Consider the following 14,910-nt stretch of genomic DNA (forward strand, 5'->3'; position numbering starts at 1 on the left):
CACAGCGTCTCGTCTCCATGATGTTTTCTAGTTTTCACTGGCGTCTTGGAGCAATAAGTGGGCGTATCGTATTCAAATAACTTGACAAGTTGACGTCATCTAGTCAGAGAAAAAGCTTCGGTCTTCTAACGATTCATAAAAATGACTCAGAGTCGACTCTTACTTTTGAAAGAAAATAACTATATATAGTGCACTGTCATATTTCAAACTATGCAGGATGTTTTTGTTCACTTAGATCTGTTACACACTACATGAAAGGTAAATTTCAACATTCCATGATAAGTGCTCTTTAATCGATGAAAAATGCATTTGTTGGAGCTATCAAGTCTGCATAATATTAGCTTATTTTTAATATAATCATGTTAACTGCAGACTGAAGAACTACATTACCCATGATTCTGCAAAGAACTCTCCACCAATCAGACAATCGCAGCTATCAAATCTCACCAAAAGAATCGCCCAGTCCCATGAGGCACTGAGAATGACATTAGTCAAACTACTTAATTATTTGACTATATTTGCAATATTGTGCAATAAACATAAAATATATTGTTTCTATATTTAAAGTCAACAACTTTAAAGGAACACTTTTTTTGAAAATTGACCGTTTTCGAATCCATTCAGCCGATCTCCGGGTCTGGCGGTAGCACTTTTAGCATAGCTTAGCATAGATCATTGAATCTGATTAGACCGTTAGCATCTTGCTCAAATGATCAAAGAGTTTCGATATTTAAAACTTGACTCTTCTGTAGTTACATCGTGTACTAAGCACTTTTCGTTTTCCATTGGTCAAGTCTTCATATATGGTTTTCTATTTATCCATATTTTTTTATTTGATTACGTTATTTTGTAAGGCTTTATGGGATTATAGTTCTTTCCCTCGTTAAAGCCGTTATGTTCACAGTCTTGTACCTTTTTAACCCTTGTGCATCCTTATGGAAATGTTTGGCTTTTTCAGTTTTGTTTTTTGCTAACTTTGCCTCTGGTAATGCTAACTGCATAAAATTTGCCACAGGTGTGTATTTTTATTGGAATTTTAATATTTCACCCCCATTTCCTTTAAAAAAATCTATTTTGCACTAGGCACACAAAATACCTCTTAGCATCTGTGGACAAAACCCATTAACCCTCAGAGCCCGACGGCATCGCCCACGACGTCATACGGCACCTCCGATAAATATCTATATTATTTCATGAAACTTTTATCGATTTTCTTACCGTTTTTTCCAGCAGAAAGCTAACGAGCTAGCCATCACGGGGGTGTCTTTGGTGTCTTTGTAGCCTTTACAGAAGGTTTTCTATCCAGCCTGGAACATGTGCATCTTTTTGGAGTTGTTCAGCAATAAATCAAAACGCTTACATCCAAGATATATCCACTTGATGTCCATAATTTATAAATTTTCCGTCATTTTTGCCGCTAGCGCGATGCTAGCTGCCATTTTGGATGAGGGTTTGACCAATGACAGGATGATCCGTCATCCACGTTGGTGTGCGTCATTACGCGAACCACAGCTCTGTTATTGTGGAGAGATAGACGCATGGCTAGTGTTGAGGAGAGAGAGAGAGAGAGAGAGACGCGCTGCAGTTTTGTGGAGAAAGTTTGAGGAAAAAGTTTGAGAAGAAAGTTTGAGGAGAAGTTCCTGATAGGAACTGTTTTGAGGCTTGGCACCAGTAAATATTCAAAATCCAAAGAGGCCAAAAGCGCCTGGACTTTTTTTGGAAAAATGTAAATAGTTTTGGTTCTGTATAAGTTCTCATGTTTATTCCTGAGTTCCAGGACTCCAAAGACTTGAACAAACTGTTTTCCAGAGGAAATATGCTTAGCTTTTATTTATTTGTGTGTGTTTTCAATAAATATTTGAGTGATTCAATTTCCGTTTTATGTTTTCATTTGTCTTTATGGTCCCATAACTTATTTTACATTCAGGTGACATCAATGCAACACAAATATACTGACAGTGCAGCTTGTCTTGAAAAAAAAGAGGTGTGTCAATTGTCTGTGCACAACAGGGTTGATGTTTTACAAGCTTTTTTAGTAAATAACACCAGGCGGAAAATTAATTGTAAAAATACCCTTAGGTCTCTGAGGGTTAAAACTGTTTGCCATTTAACTATAAAATGATGCAATCTTTGTTAATATAAATAAATTATATCTGCAAGGCTTCAACCATTTTTTTTTAACAGATGGTGCCATTTTTTCAGGTTTGGCCTATAAAGCAAATACTTTATTCCTGTTTTCTGTCAATGCATATTTTAAAGCTAATTTGATAAATTATGCAGCTGTAACTGTGTGGGTGTGTTAGTATGGATGTCAGAGTGTGGTGTGTATCTGTGCAATAAAAACAATTGTGTGTGTGTGTGTGTGTGTGTGTGTACTTGTTTCAATATTTGAGAGAGATCAACTGCAAATCACAAATCCAAACACTGTGTGTATCAGTGGAGTTTTGCTGGAATCTAATGGGGAAAATGTGGCACTGCGCCCAAACAAACTCTGACTGAAAGCTCATTTTTTGAGATATCTAAAAGTATTTTTGAGATATTTTGAGACATCATAACCTCAAACTTTTTTTTATTTGTGGCTTTGATTTTCTAGCAGTTTTAGAGTTCAACCTTTTTCATAAAAATATATTTTATATAAAATAAACTTAAACCTCTAACTTTTTTGGTTTAACTTTTTTTACTTAATATTAATTTTTTACTAATAATATGCCAGTGGTCTTCTTTAAATCGAGACCAACCTTAAGTCTGTGCCAATATTATTATTTTTTATGACATCGTACGTGGCGTAAACAGAATGAGAACATGGATCCATCATGCCTTGTTCCCACTGTGCAGGCTGGTGGTGGTGGTGTAATGGTGTGGGGGGTGTTTTTTTGGCACACTTTAGGCCCCTTAGTGCCAATTGGGCATTTTTTTTTATGACAAATCAAATGTTGTGATTCACCTCATAGCTACTTGGACTTTTTAAAAACTCCCTATGGGAAAAATGAATGGGATGAATAATAAAAAGCACAAGTGCTTATTGTTAAACATCCCAGTAATGCTTATATTCATATTTCACAGCATTAAATTCTGTTTGTACCCTAGAACTGTCACGTGTGTCTTGGAACGGGAAGATCCCCCTGTACCACCTGTGCGGGAGTTGGAAACGTAAGTCAGTTTTGACTAGCACAGACTGAACCAGATGCGTGCCATTTCAACAATGAATTTCTTTGTTCTCAAAGGTATTTTCACAGGGGAAAATATGGCAATTGTATTGCATAAAAGTATCCCTTTGTGTGGTGCCTGGAGAATTTGAATTGTATTTTAAATGTGTGCACAAGCCACACCGTGGTTTTCATTCCGTTCATATGATGTGAAATAATCCGTCCTCTATTGTTGTCGATGTGCAGAAAGTCTGTTGGGTGTGTAATGGTTCTGGTAACCGTCCCACTGAGGAACGCTGCACACACTGCAACGGGCGCGGACGCGAAAAGTACGTTTATTTTATTTTATCATTTAAAGGGATAGTTCACCCAAAAATGACAATTAGCCCATGATTTCCTCTCCCTTCAAGTCATCCGAGGTGTGTATGACATTCTTCTTTCAGATGAACACAATCTGAGTTATATTAATAAGGTCCTGGCTAATCCAAGCTTTATAATGGAAGCCCAAAATTTTAAGACCAAAAAAGTGCATCCATCCATTATAAAAGTGCTCCACACGGTTAATTTAATTTGCTTGGAAGAGCCAGGACATTTTTAATATAACGTCTGAAAGAAGAATGTCATACACACCTCGGATGACTTGAAGGAGAGGAAATCATGGGCTAATTTTGATTTTTGGGTGAACTATCCCTTTAAATATTTGATTTTAGCTACTGTTTGAATTGTCATGAAATCCTTCCCGGAGCTTCAGTGAGTGGTTTGGTGTTTTCCGAGTGTTTACGTGTTGTCTTGTGTGTTTCAGCTGTAGTCCGTGTAGCGGCAGCGGCAAATGCCAGTGTGAGGCCTGCCATGGAAAGAGACAGCTGAACGTCTTCATCAACCTCAATGTTAAATGGTATGATCTACATGATTTAAAGGGATAGTTCACCCAAAAATGAACATTAGCCCATAATTTACTCTCCCTCAAGTCATCTGGGGTGTGTGTGACATTCTTCTTTCAGACGAATATAATCTGAGTTATATTACAGGCTAATCCAAGCATTAGAATTTGATTCATAGTTGCTCTGTTTTTGAAGTCCATAAAAGTGCATCTATCCATCATATAACTGCTCCAGCGGCTCTGGGGTGTTAATAAAGGCCTTCTGAAGCGAATCGATGCATTATATCGATGCGAAAATATCCATATTTAAAACTTTATAGACTAATGTTGTTTTGTGCCGCTATTTTATATTGAAGTCTATGGGAAATCTAGTTTATTTTCCCCTAAAAAGGGGCGTTGACGAAATTGACAGTTAAGTTCCCAGATGTGCTGGTAGTCTGTATATATACCAAGCATCTCTCCTCCACCGTCAATAAATCTCATCCCAATGCACAGGTTTATCACTGAGATGAACATTAATTTTTACGGACGTCCACGTGAGAAACAATTACCATCCGAATAGGGCTTATGTTATTGATTATTGAATGGTTTTCAGAAGTGTGAGCGGTCTCGTTCTGACCGCTACTACTCTTCTGTTTCAGGAGCATTGAGAAGGATGATCACTTGGCGCAGGATTCGAGCGGTCTACGAGTGGAAAAGCTGGAGAAGGTTTCAGGGAAGGAGCTCTTCAAAGACGCCCAGTATATGGTAAGAACAGACTGAACATATGATGAGCAGTAAAAAGAAAGAGCAGAGAAAGTTCATCAGATGTGTGTGTGTGTGTGTTCACTGTAGGTGTATCCAGTGATGGGCTTCCCTGATCCTTCTGTTGGACAAGCAGCTGAGCGTTTAGTAAGAGAACATCAGGCGAAATACGCCCAAACCTCCCGCATATTACAGCAGGTACAGCTTTGCGTGCTTTTTATATTTTTATTCATAATTTCTGTCATTTGTAGGGCTGGGTATTGACACAAATTTCACAATTCGATTCGATTTCGATTCAGAAGCTTGCAATTCCGATCCGATTCGATTCAATATCGATTATTTTGGACCAGGGCTCTGAACCGGTTCAAGGAACGAAAACGAAAACCGGAAACGAACGAAATTTTAAGAGGAACAAAAGCGGAAACGAAATCAAAATCAATTTGAATCGTTCTGAACAGAAACGTTAATTTGAAATGACCATTAACTGGTTAATAAGGTTATTTTATCGTTCTATCGTTCACGCTTCTCTTTCACTCAAGCGTGAGTGAAATATCATCTGTGAATCTACCGGTACGCAAGTCAGTGTGAGCGCATTTACACGCCTCAAGCACATTTCTTTCCCCGCTGAGGTCTACAATGAGAGCGCAGGTATTGGAGGACATTCTTTTCGAACGTTTAAATAAGCAGTTCGGACTTTAAGCTCAAATAGTCTGATTTAGGCTAGTTTATGGATTTTGTTTAAGCCTGTCCAAGCAGGCTATAGCATCTATCAAACATTTTTCCTATAGTTTTTCAGATTGCCAATACAGGACAGCTCAATGTTTTCTATATAGACGAATGATGCTTCGTATTAAATTGTGTTATATTGCATTAAATGATCAAGCTTTATTAGCCGACTGAATTTGATTATGTGATGCAGTGTTTCGCAGTGTTTGCTTTGAAATTAGCAGTTGACGGTGCATTAAAAGAGCAATGGTTATCCAGTTTATATATTCTTTATTCATGCAATTTTTAAAACAAGTCGTGTTGAAAAAAAGTTATGTACAAAGAATGTTCTCACTCTTCTGAAAAGAATTCGGCATAAGAGGCCACTTTAGATTGTCTAACGCTCCATTAAAACAGGTCCGCTGTTTATGCTTTGTAATTAATGCATGTATTTCTTTATGAAATAAATATTCACGTTTAATTACCATGCGTTATATTATTATTGAGTGAAAATAAGTCTATTTATACATATTTGTTTAAAGTATAGGCTAAATTAAAATAACGTTATTAACCGGTATTTTTTCAAATCAAACCGTTTTCGGAACATTAATGTTTAATGAGGAACGCAAAAACGGAAACGTTAAAATATCGATTCTGCTCGGAGTGAACCCATTGATATTTTTTTCCGTTTTTAAGCCCTGTTTTGGATATATATCAGGAAATGTTCTCAAAGAAAACAAATCTCTTAATGCTGTAAACTATGGGAGTCAGTTTATGTCAGAACTACATTAGTAGTATAATATTATAATTATATATATATATATATACATCAAAATTAACTGATTTGAATGCAAACACTTAAATTACACTCAACGATGTTTTAAAAAAAAAAAAAAGTTATAAGATTAACTTTACAATTTCATAATCATATTTCTACTCCAATTATTTTCTTTTTAAATATATACATTTAAAAGGTGGCTGTCAAAAACATGCCTGATTTATTCATACATGCATTAAATATTGAAGAACATTAAAAAAGATAATGAATATGTAAAATGGTGCATATATTTATCAAAATGCTCCTCTCTAGAGTTATTTTTCTAGCTGAATTGTGAGTTTATGGACACTGGATATGGTTTTTCTGAGGTAAATTATGTGAAATTGTTCACAAGCTGCTTTACTGATGTTTTTCCACGGTTGAGACACTGATTGAGCGATTACATGAGACACGATACGGATTTCGGGAAGTTGTACTCTATCGTTTAACACACTTTCAGATGCTCATTCATGTTTATTTTGCGCTGTAATAAGGGATGGGCGTATCGATATACAGTATCGATACTAATGTGAGCATCGAAAAGTTTCGATACTCAAATAAAAATATCGATACTAAGGTGTTTTTTTTAACAGTCATTTTGTTTATTTACAAAGATTATATTATGCATACAATACGAATAACCTGTTGCAGAATAATTGTGTAGTATAGGACTATTTTTCCTGCTCATCTGAACCATGATCTGAATGCACGCTAATGCTGCAAGACAGAACCAGTCAATCACAGAGAGAGCGTTCGAACACTGATGACAGCGGCGACGTTTCCCAAAACTATCATAAGAAACCATTGATGCTTTTGGAAACGCAGCCCAGAACAACACTCATCAGAAGACAGAAAAACATATGTTTGAGTTATTTCACAATAAACAAATCGATATTGTAGCCTACATAGTGCAATTACACTCTTTAAATGTAATGTTAAACGTTGATATTGCTCATGTTCTATTCTGTAACTAATGTTAATATAAATCATGTCAGAATAAAAAGCTTGCATTTTATGGATGCAGCGTCCTGTCACTGGCCCTTATGAAAATGAAGCATGGTTTATTTTTTACTAAAGTGACTGTAGGTCAACTAGTATTTGTAGATTTCCATGGTTACCACTACAAGTAAACAAAAATATGATCTAATAATTTGCAATTAAGGCGTATTGAAGGTTAAAATTAGCCTGACAAGCCAGAGCCACATGAAGATGTTGGGTCTGGAATCTCACCATTGGCAGGGCTCAATCCGAGAGGCGGGATAAACGCTTGTCTTTCAGATTCCCTCTGCACGCGATTGGATAGCGCAACAACCAACCAGAGCAAAGAGGAAGGTGAAGCCGAGCTAAAGTTATCCGGTCGGCAAAACTCCGAACACATCTTCTTTTCTTAAGAATGACTTCAGTGCCGTTCTTTGTTCTTTTCTCAAAGAAAAGCTTCGTCTTCCAGAGTCGCAGCCAAAGCCGATTCAAAAGCTGTTCGTCAGCTTTGTTTACGAGTAGCACGCAGAAGCTCCGCAACTCTGCCGTCATTATGTTAAGCCCCACCCACCGACTCTACACACGCTGTGATTGGCCTGACCAGAGTTTGGTTTTTCCAGCTCTCAGCTCTACCGAGAGTTGCTAGACTACACTCGCGGAAATTTAAAATAAATGTTCTTCCGCTAGGTTAAAATGCCTTTCAAATATAATGTTAAGTGGGTATCTTTACCCATTTTACTCTTAGTAATTTTAATAATTTAATGATTTCAAAGTTTAGTTTAGAAGTATCGTATCGCGGTCTTGAAAGTATCGGTATCGTATCGAAAACAAAATAAGTGGTATCGCCCATCCCTGAGCCAGAGCGATCTCACGCCACAGCGCCAAAAAACGTAATAAAATGGACGTAATTTGAAATCTGAGATTTTGTTTCATATCAATATTAACAAAGTACCAATATTATTATGATTTATTGGATGGGAGGAGCTACAATGCTCCGTTCATTCATCAACTGAAAACAGGATGACTAATCGATTCTTGGGATTTAAGAATCGATACCGGTTCGTAAAAATGAGAATCGATTAATATCGAGAAATCTATATTTTTTACCCAGCCCTAATAATTTGTATGTTTTAATACAAAATGCACAAACTTTACAATACGATTGCAGTTTGTCTGTAACTAGAGACACGCTTCATCTTCAATCTGTCATTCTCATCTGTCCTGTTCCAGAGGCAGACCATCGAGCTCATTCCCATCACCAAGGTCAGCTACATGTGGAAAGGAAAATCCCATATGTACTATGTGTATGGAAATGAGTGTGAAGTGAATGCTGAGGACTATCCTGCCACCTGCTGCTGCTCTGTGATGTGACCTCTGACCTCTGACCTGACATACAGCAGGAGAACAATATAACCACTGTATATCCTTTAGCATGCAGAAATATAATCATTCTGAGACGTATAGGAAAATATACAAAACAATGGATCATTGATTACTCAGCTTCTGTCTATATAGATATTTGTAACATTTTATATGTCATCTGACTCAATATGACCACATGTGAGTTACAAAACAGTTTTATATTGTCATAATTAATACCACTATAATAAAATGAGTGTTGAGAAAGAATCATGTCACCAAACGTTTTCTTTTTAATAGGGATGCACTATATCAGACACCATATCGCTATGAAAATGTGGCCGATATATTAAAGCTAATAAATTAATGGATTATTTCCTGATCTGACATTTCAGATGCACAGTTCGCCATGATGGTTTTACATGGCTTGAAATATGATTGAAATGTCTTCAAAAAAGGAAAATATGGTTAAAGTTTTGGTGCACTGAAAAATGATGTCCGTTTTTCTGATCTCTGTCATTTTATCTGGCCAACAACACAAAGCATTAGTTGTGTGAGTTCAGACTTAAGGAAAAATGCATCGTTTATCATAATTTTTTTGTCATTGCTAATTTATTAATAATATTATTAATATTATAAATAATATTATCAGCATTGTCTGTATTAAAGAGAAAATCACAAGTAAATAAAATGGCCTTAACTGCCTAAGTTACTTACTGGGGTTATAACTTATAATCCGTTTGCGCTTTTATTGTTTTACTACTTACACCATTATTTTAAGTATCTCAATATATTATATTGAGGGGGGGGCAACCCTCAGATAGGGTCCTGACTTATTACATCCATACAGACTAATTTGCATACATAAAAAATGTAGTCATTCACTATATCATACTCATTCTGTGGTGACAACATCTTTATTGGACATTCGGCTATATTATAATATTATATTTAAATACACGGACTAGGAGAGAACACACATTAGGCAGGCCGAATGCGACCGATGTGATGACGTCACGGATATGCTAATTCAGTGGTTCTCAACCTTTTTTCAGTCATGTAACCCCTGTGAAATATTATTTTTTTTAAAGTACCCCCTAACCAGCACAAAGCTTTTTTGGTTGAAAAAAAGAAGACTTAAAACAAAGCACTGTGCCATCAGTGTCTGATTTATTAAACTTTGGAACAGATAAACACATACAAAATTCAATCATTTAAAACAAAAACAAAAAACTATTTCGAACATTTTAAATTATATTAATCCATGACTAAATGTATTGCAAATCTTTCTCATCACTTAAATGTAGTGATTCAAACTAATCTAATGAAAACAGTGACTATATAACCATTTAAAACTATAAAATGAACCATTTAAAACTCCATAAATGTGCAAAACACTGCTCATTTGTAGGGGTCTCTCTTGAACTATTTGGAAATAAAAAGATATAACACAAAAAAATAATTAAGATTTTTTTTGTTTTGTTTGCTGCATGGTTAAAGAAAAATATTGTATTTGTTAACTCACGCAACCACACGTGTCTTACACAGACATTTCTCAAAATGAAGCAATGGAAAAGAAGTAGGCCTACTGTGTGGGACCATTTCGACAGAAAGGGCGATGAATTTACTTGCAAAATATGCTGGGCCAAGCCCTTATGGGGCCCTAAGCAGAATATGATTTGGGGGCCCTTCGGTGCCACCGATACGATGGACTATTGTCACTTCTTGATCATTCGCACACCCAGTATCAATTTTAGTAGCTGTAGCTGTGTTGCTTCATCATGTCTGGCTGTAATGGTCTTACCCTTATACGGTTTATAATTGTAACAGTAGCAAACCCACAGGTGTGCTCAGGTGTTAATATTCAAAGCCTTATACAGTTCACACTGGCATATGAACTTAAAAAAAAAAGTAAGTAGTCTTTTATGCTGAAAATGCTCACTTTTCCCCAGGATTCTGTGATGAATAGGAGGTTCAAAAGAACAGCATTTCTCTGAAATAGAAAGCTTTCAAAAATCCTAAAAATATTGTACACAACTGTTTTCACCATTGATAATAATCATAAATGTTTCTTGAGCATCAAATCCTCATTTGAGAATGATTTCTGAAGGATCATGTGACACTGAAGACTGGAGGAATGATGATAAATTCAGCTTTGATCACAGGAAGAAATCACACTTTACTATATTCACATATAAAACAGATCTTTAACATTATAATAATATTTCACAATATTACCGTTTTTACTGTATTTTTGATCAAATAAATGCAGCCTTGGTGAGCAGAAGAGACTTCTTTCAAAACAAGAAATGTTGATTTCTCTCAAACATTAAACAGAGCTTTTATTTTGGCGGAAATAGCATTTTATTTTTTCCATTCCATTCGACGGTGTAGAAAGAACCTTTTTATTTTCTAAATAAAAACTTCCAAAATGTAGGCTAACTTATAATTCCAAGGGGACGATAAAGCACTTGCAGAAAAACATGTATTGAGAAACTGAAGCTCTGCTGTACTCTGTCCAAAACATGCAGCATATTCACACTTAACTAAACCATTTCACATTCTCAAACCCAAACATTCATAAAAAGGTTACTGGGCAACTGACGAGTAACGTTACGTTTTAGCGCTGTTTTCTCGCACTTTGGACTTTGACCCCTGGCTAACCAGCGAATAGTGTCCAGCCAATGGCGCCGCGAGCTCGTGCAGTGTCAGAATCAATCCGTGCATATATCAGAAAACTTCACATTTTGCTGTTTATTTAGTAATTGTTTAAGGCCGTTTCGCGATTTCAATCATCATGAAATAACATACTGCAAAAAGTCATTTCATGTGCTCTTGGGGCCCTGGTGGCGAAGGGGGCCCTAAGCAGCCGATTAGTTCACTTATGCCTAGAGGTGGGCAAACTACACAACTCCATTACTCGAGTCAAAGTAAAAGTACTACTGGTCAAATATTACTCTGTTACAAGTGAAAGTTGTTAAAAACTATTTTTACTTAAGTAAAAGTACAGAAGTATTTGCTTTTAAAAGTACTTAAGTATCAAAAGTAAATTTCCTTTTTTATGTCAATGCATTATTTTATTATTATTGTATAAATGCACGCTATGCCATGGTGGTTTAAGCCAGTCAGTGATGCTCCATACGACTACCTTGAACTAATTTAAATACTTGTATAAAAGTTACAAAGCTTTTTACAAAGCTGCTGTCACTTTAAGGCAGAATGCACAAATCCTACACACTGATACACATCAGATATTCCCCAACTGTTTACGTTCACTTAAGACATAATCAACTTTGTTTACGTGAATACTTTCCAAAATGAACATTTTGACATTTTGTGTGTATTGGTCTGTTTAAGTGCAGAAAAACACAAAAGAAAGCTCTATTCTCAGTACTCGAGCTCTGGCATCTCAGAGGCACAAAAACCACACTGAACTGAGCTCGTTCATCAGGCTTTCTCAGATTCATCCATACGTCTCTGCTTCTCTTTCTCCCAGACTTTTACATTTTGCACAACAACAAAAAAACTTTTAAAGAAGAAAAAAAATCCTCCACTGACTTGCAAAGCTGCTACAAAAACGACTTTTGACTTCGAGGGTCTTTGATAGAAATGTAGTGGAGTAAAAAGTACGATATTTGTCTTTCAAATGTAGTGAAGTTAAAGTAAAAGTTTCCCTAAAAAATAATACTTCAGTAAAGTACAGATACTCAAAAAGTGTACTTAAGTACAGTACTCAAGTAAATGTACTTCGTTACTGTCCAACTCTATGCCTTGAGCCGGCTCTGCTATTATATTAAAATACATCAGCAGCTCAAGCTCTAGACTGGTGGAAAGCAGATGAAGGCTCTTCCTGAGGCTGGCCGCTCTAGAGGAGTTATCTCTGTATTCCTGGAGCATCAGTGCATCTGAAGCCTGCTTTAAGTCTTCTCGTAGTGTGCTTTTGGTCAAGTTGACTAAAGTAAACATTGTCACTTGTGTTCTTCTCTCCGCTGGAGAAGGCGTGCGTGCAGTCATCAGAGGCTCGCGCTGCGGAGACAGACGAAAGGCTTGAGACAGGGTTTTCAGAACCTAGATGTTACTCATATTTTATTCTGTTTTTCTGTGTTGTCAGAAACGCTGAAGGTGCGTGAACATGTGATAATGTGAATCCAGCAGGTTCTGTTGTTGATCAGTTCTTTATGCTGCTGTTTGCACGGTAGAATAAACCTGTGAAAAAAAGTGTCTTTTTAACGGGTCACAGGATTTTTGCCTTTTTGCAAGGACTTTTGCATGGATGCTACTTTTTAAATATATCTATCGTCGCTGCCCGATGAAACTCACGTATGTCCAAAACGGTTACTTTTCAGGAAGTGAAAAAAACACTGTATTTCAAAAGCAGTTGAATGTAGCGTTGTCATACTTGGTACGGCATCTTTACACGTAACCATATTCTTGCCAGTAATGATATAATTCACATTTGACCAAAATTGAGTTTAAATGGACATACGTGCATATTTTACAGTAACGGTGGTCGATACGCGTTGTTCCGATCATTAATTAGAATGGCCAAGTCGCGTTTCATATTGACAGAGGAATACGCTCAGTTTATTAAATAGCCTACGTCTTAGTTTATTAAATACGCTTAGTTTATTTAATATTAATTATAAATGTATTAAATGTCTCTTGTAAACTATGAAGGGACAATGAATCAATACACTGACATGGTAATGCTAGACAGATACTATTGCTGCGTCCCAATTCGCATACTATCCGTACTAAATAGTATTCGAAAAAAGAATTAGTATGTCCCAAATCTTATGCTGCGTTCCAGGCAGGTTTTTGAGCCTGTAAATTACAACTTCAAACCACGACTCACGACTTCGTAGTGTTCCAGGCAAAGTCACGCCAAACTGCCTGAGCGCAAGGAATTGTGTGGTAGTTCGATGTAAACAAAGCGTGGCGGACCGTACGGGGTGTATGCTCATTTACAATCATTTCTATCGCCAAAGGTGCTTACTCCTTGCTTATTTGAGGGAAATGGAGGAGAAAAACAGCGCAGACGGCAAGAAAAGCTGTTATACCTTTTATTTTACGTTATTTGTATATTTGTTTCATAAACACTGCATCCGTAGGGGGCTGCCATTGTTGCTTCGCGGGCTATGTGACGTCAAAACTCGTAACTGGGAGTACATCGATCTAGTACGAGTTCACGGGTGGGAAGTCACGGGTTTGACTGCCGTTCCAGTGCACTTTCACGGGTAGAAGGTTGGAAAAACACGGGTTACGGGATGCCTGGAACGCGGCATTAGTATGTTGAAAAGAGTATTCCAAAGATTCCCGGATGGTTTACTATTTCCGGTCAGAATCCGAAGTGCAGATCGATGCGCACTCTAACGGCTGATATTGCCCACAACCCATTGCGAGATGGACGAGGATTCGATTAGAACTACAAACGCGGATAAAAAGTGTTTAAAAAACTACAAACATGACGGTTACGCGAGTCTGACGGTTAAGTGGAGAGGATTAGATAAAGTGGTTTGAGTGAGCAATTATCAGTATTTAACCTGACGAAAAGATATTTATTCAATATTATCCACATTATATTTCTCCTTCAGCAGCATTAAGAACTTTTGATACGTTTGGCCATTAACTTTGCAAACACATGAGAGGAGTCTCTGCATTAAAGACCCACGAAAGGCAGATCAACGAGCGACTACATTTCTCTCCGATACGGTAGGAAATTAAATTTAAAGTGGGGGATTTGAACTGTGACATCTCGCAATGGGTTGTGGGCAATATCAGCCGTTAGAGTGCGCATCGATCTGCACTTCGGATTCTGACCGGAAATAGTAAACCATCCGGGAATCTTTGGAATACTTTTTTCAACATACTAAGATTTGGGACATACTAATTATTTTTTCGAATACTATTTAGTACGGATAGTGTGCGAATTGGGACGCAGCAATTGTCTCACCAGGCTATGTTTCGCGAGACCGGCGAGATGCTTCCACAGGGCGATACGCGGCGTGATTGACAGCTTTGACACCAAATGGATATACGTGAAAATCAGATGACATGATTTCACAACTTTTCATTGGCCATTTAGATATGTGAAGCATACTGTATACGGAAATGAACCTGGACATTCAATCCGTCGAAAAATCTCAAAATCGGCAAAATGGACATTCGTGGTTTTTATCGGACAGCGACGATATATATTTTAAAATCTCACATACCCCCTGGAGTGCCTTCACGTACCCCCATTTGAGAACCACTGTGCTAATTGACGCATGATGTCATCT

The 14,910-nt window shown here is 37.0% G+C and overlaps 1 protein-coding gene across 3 annotated transcripts in view; it reads left to right on the plus strand.

Annotated features, from left to right (window-relative positions):
- ssuh2rs1 (ssu-2 homolog, related sequence 1) overlaps positions 1-9,008 on the plus strand; it is a 28,160-nt gene extending 19,152 nt beyond the window's left edge. For 2 of the 3 annotated variants that reach the window (XM_079827496.1, XM_079827497.1), the window contains 6 exons: positions 3,088-3,150; positions 3,393-3,475; positions 3,949-4,041; positions 4,668-4,773; positions 4,861-4,968; positions 8,501-9,008. In XM_079827496.1, the coding sequence (XP_079683622.1) occupies positions 3,088-3,150; positions 3,393-3,475; positions 3,949-4,041; positions 4,668-4,773; positions 4,861-4,968; positions 8,501-8,641 (594 nt within the window). In that variant the 3' untranslated portion in view covers positions 8,642-9,008. The remainder of the gene's footprint in view (positions 1-3,087; positions 3,151-3,392; positions 3,476-3,948; positions 4,042-4,667; positions 4,774-4,860; positions 4,969-8,500) is intronic. The other variant, XM_079827498.1, reaches the window with a different exon arrangement.
- Positions 9,009-14,910: the final 5,902 nt, after the last annotated feature.

Source organism: Gobio gobio (genome assembly GCF_949357685.1).
Source record: "Gobio gobio genome assembly, chromosome: 10".
NCBI lineage: Eukaryota > Metazoa > Chordata > Actinopteri > Cypriniformes > Gobionidae > Gobio > Gobio gobio.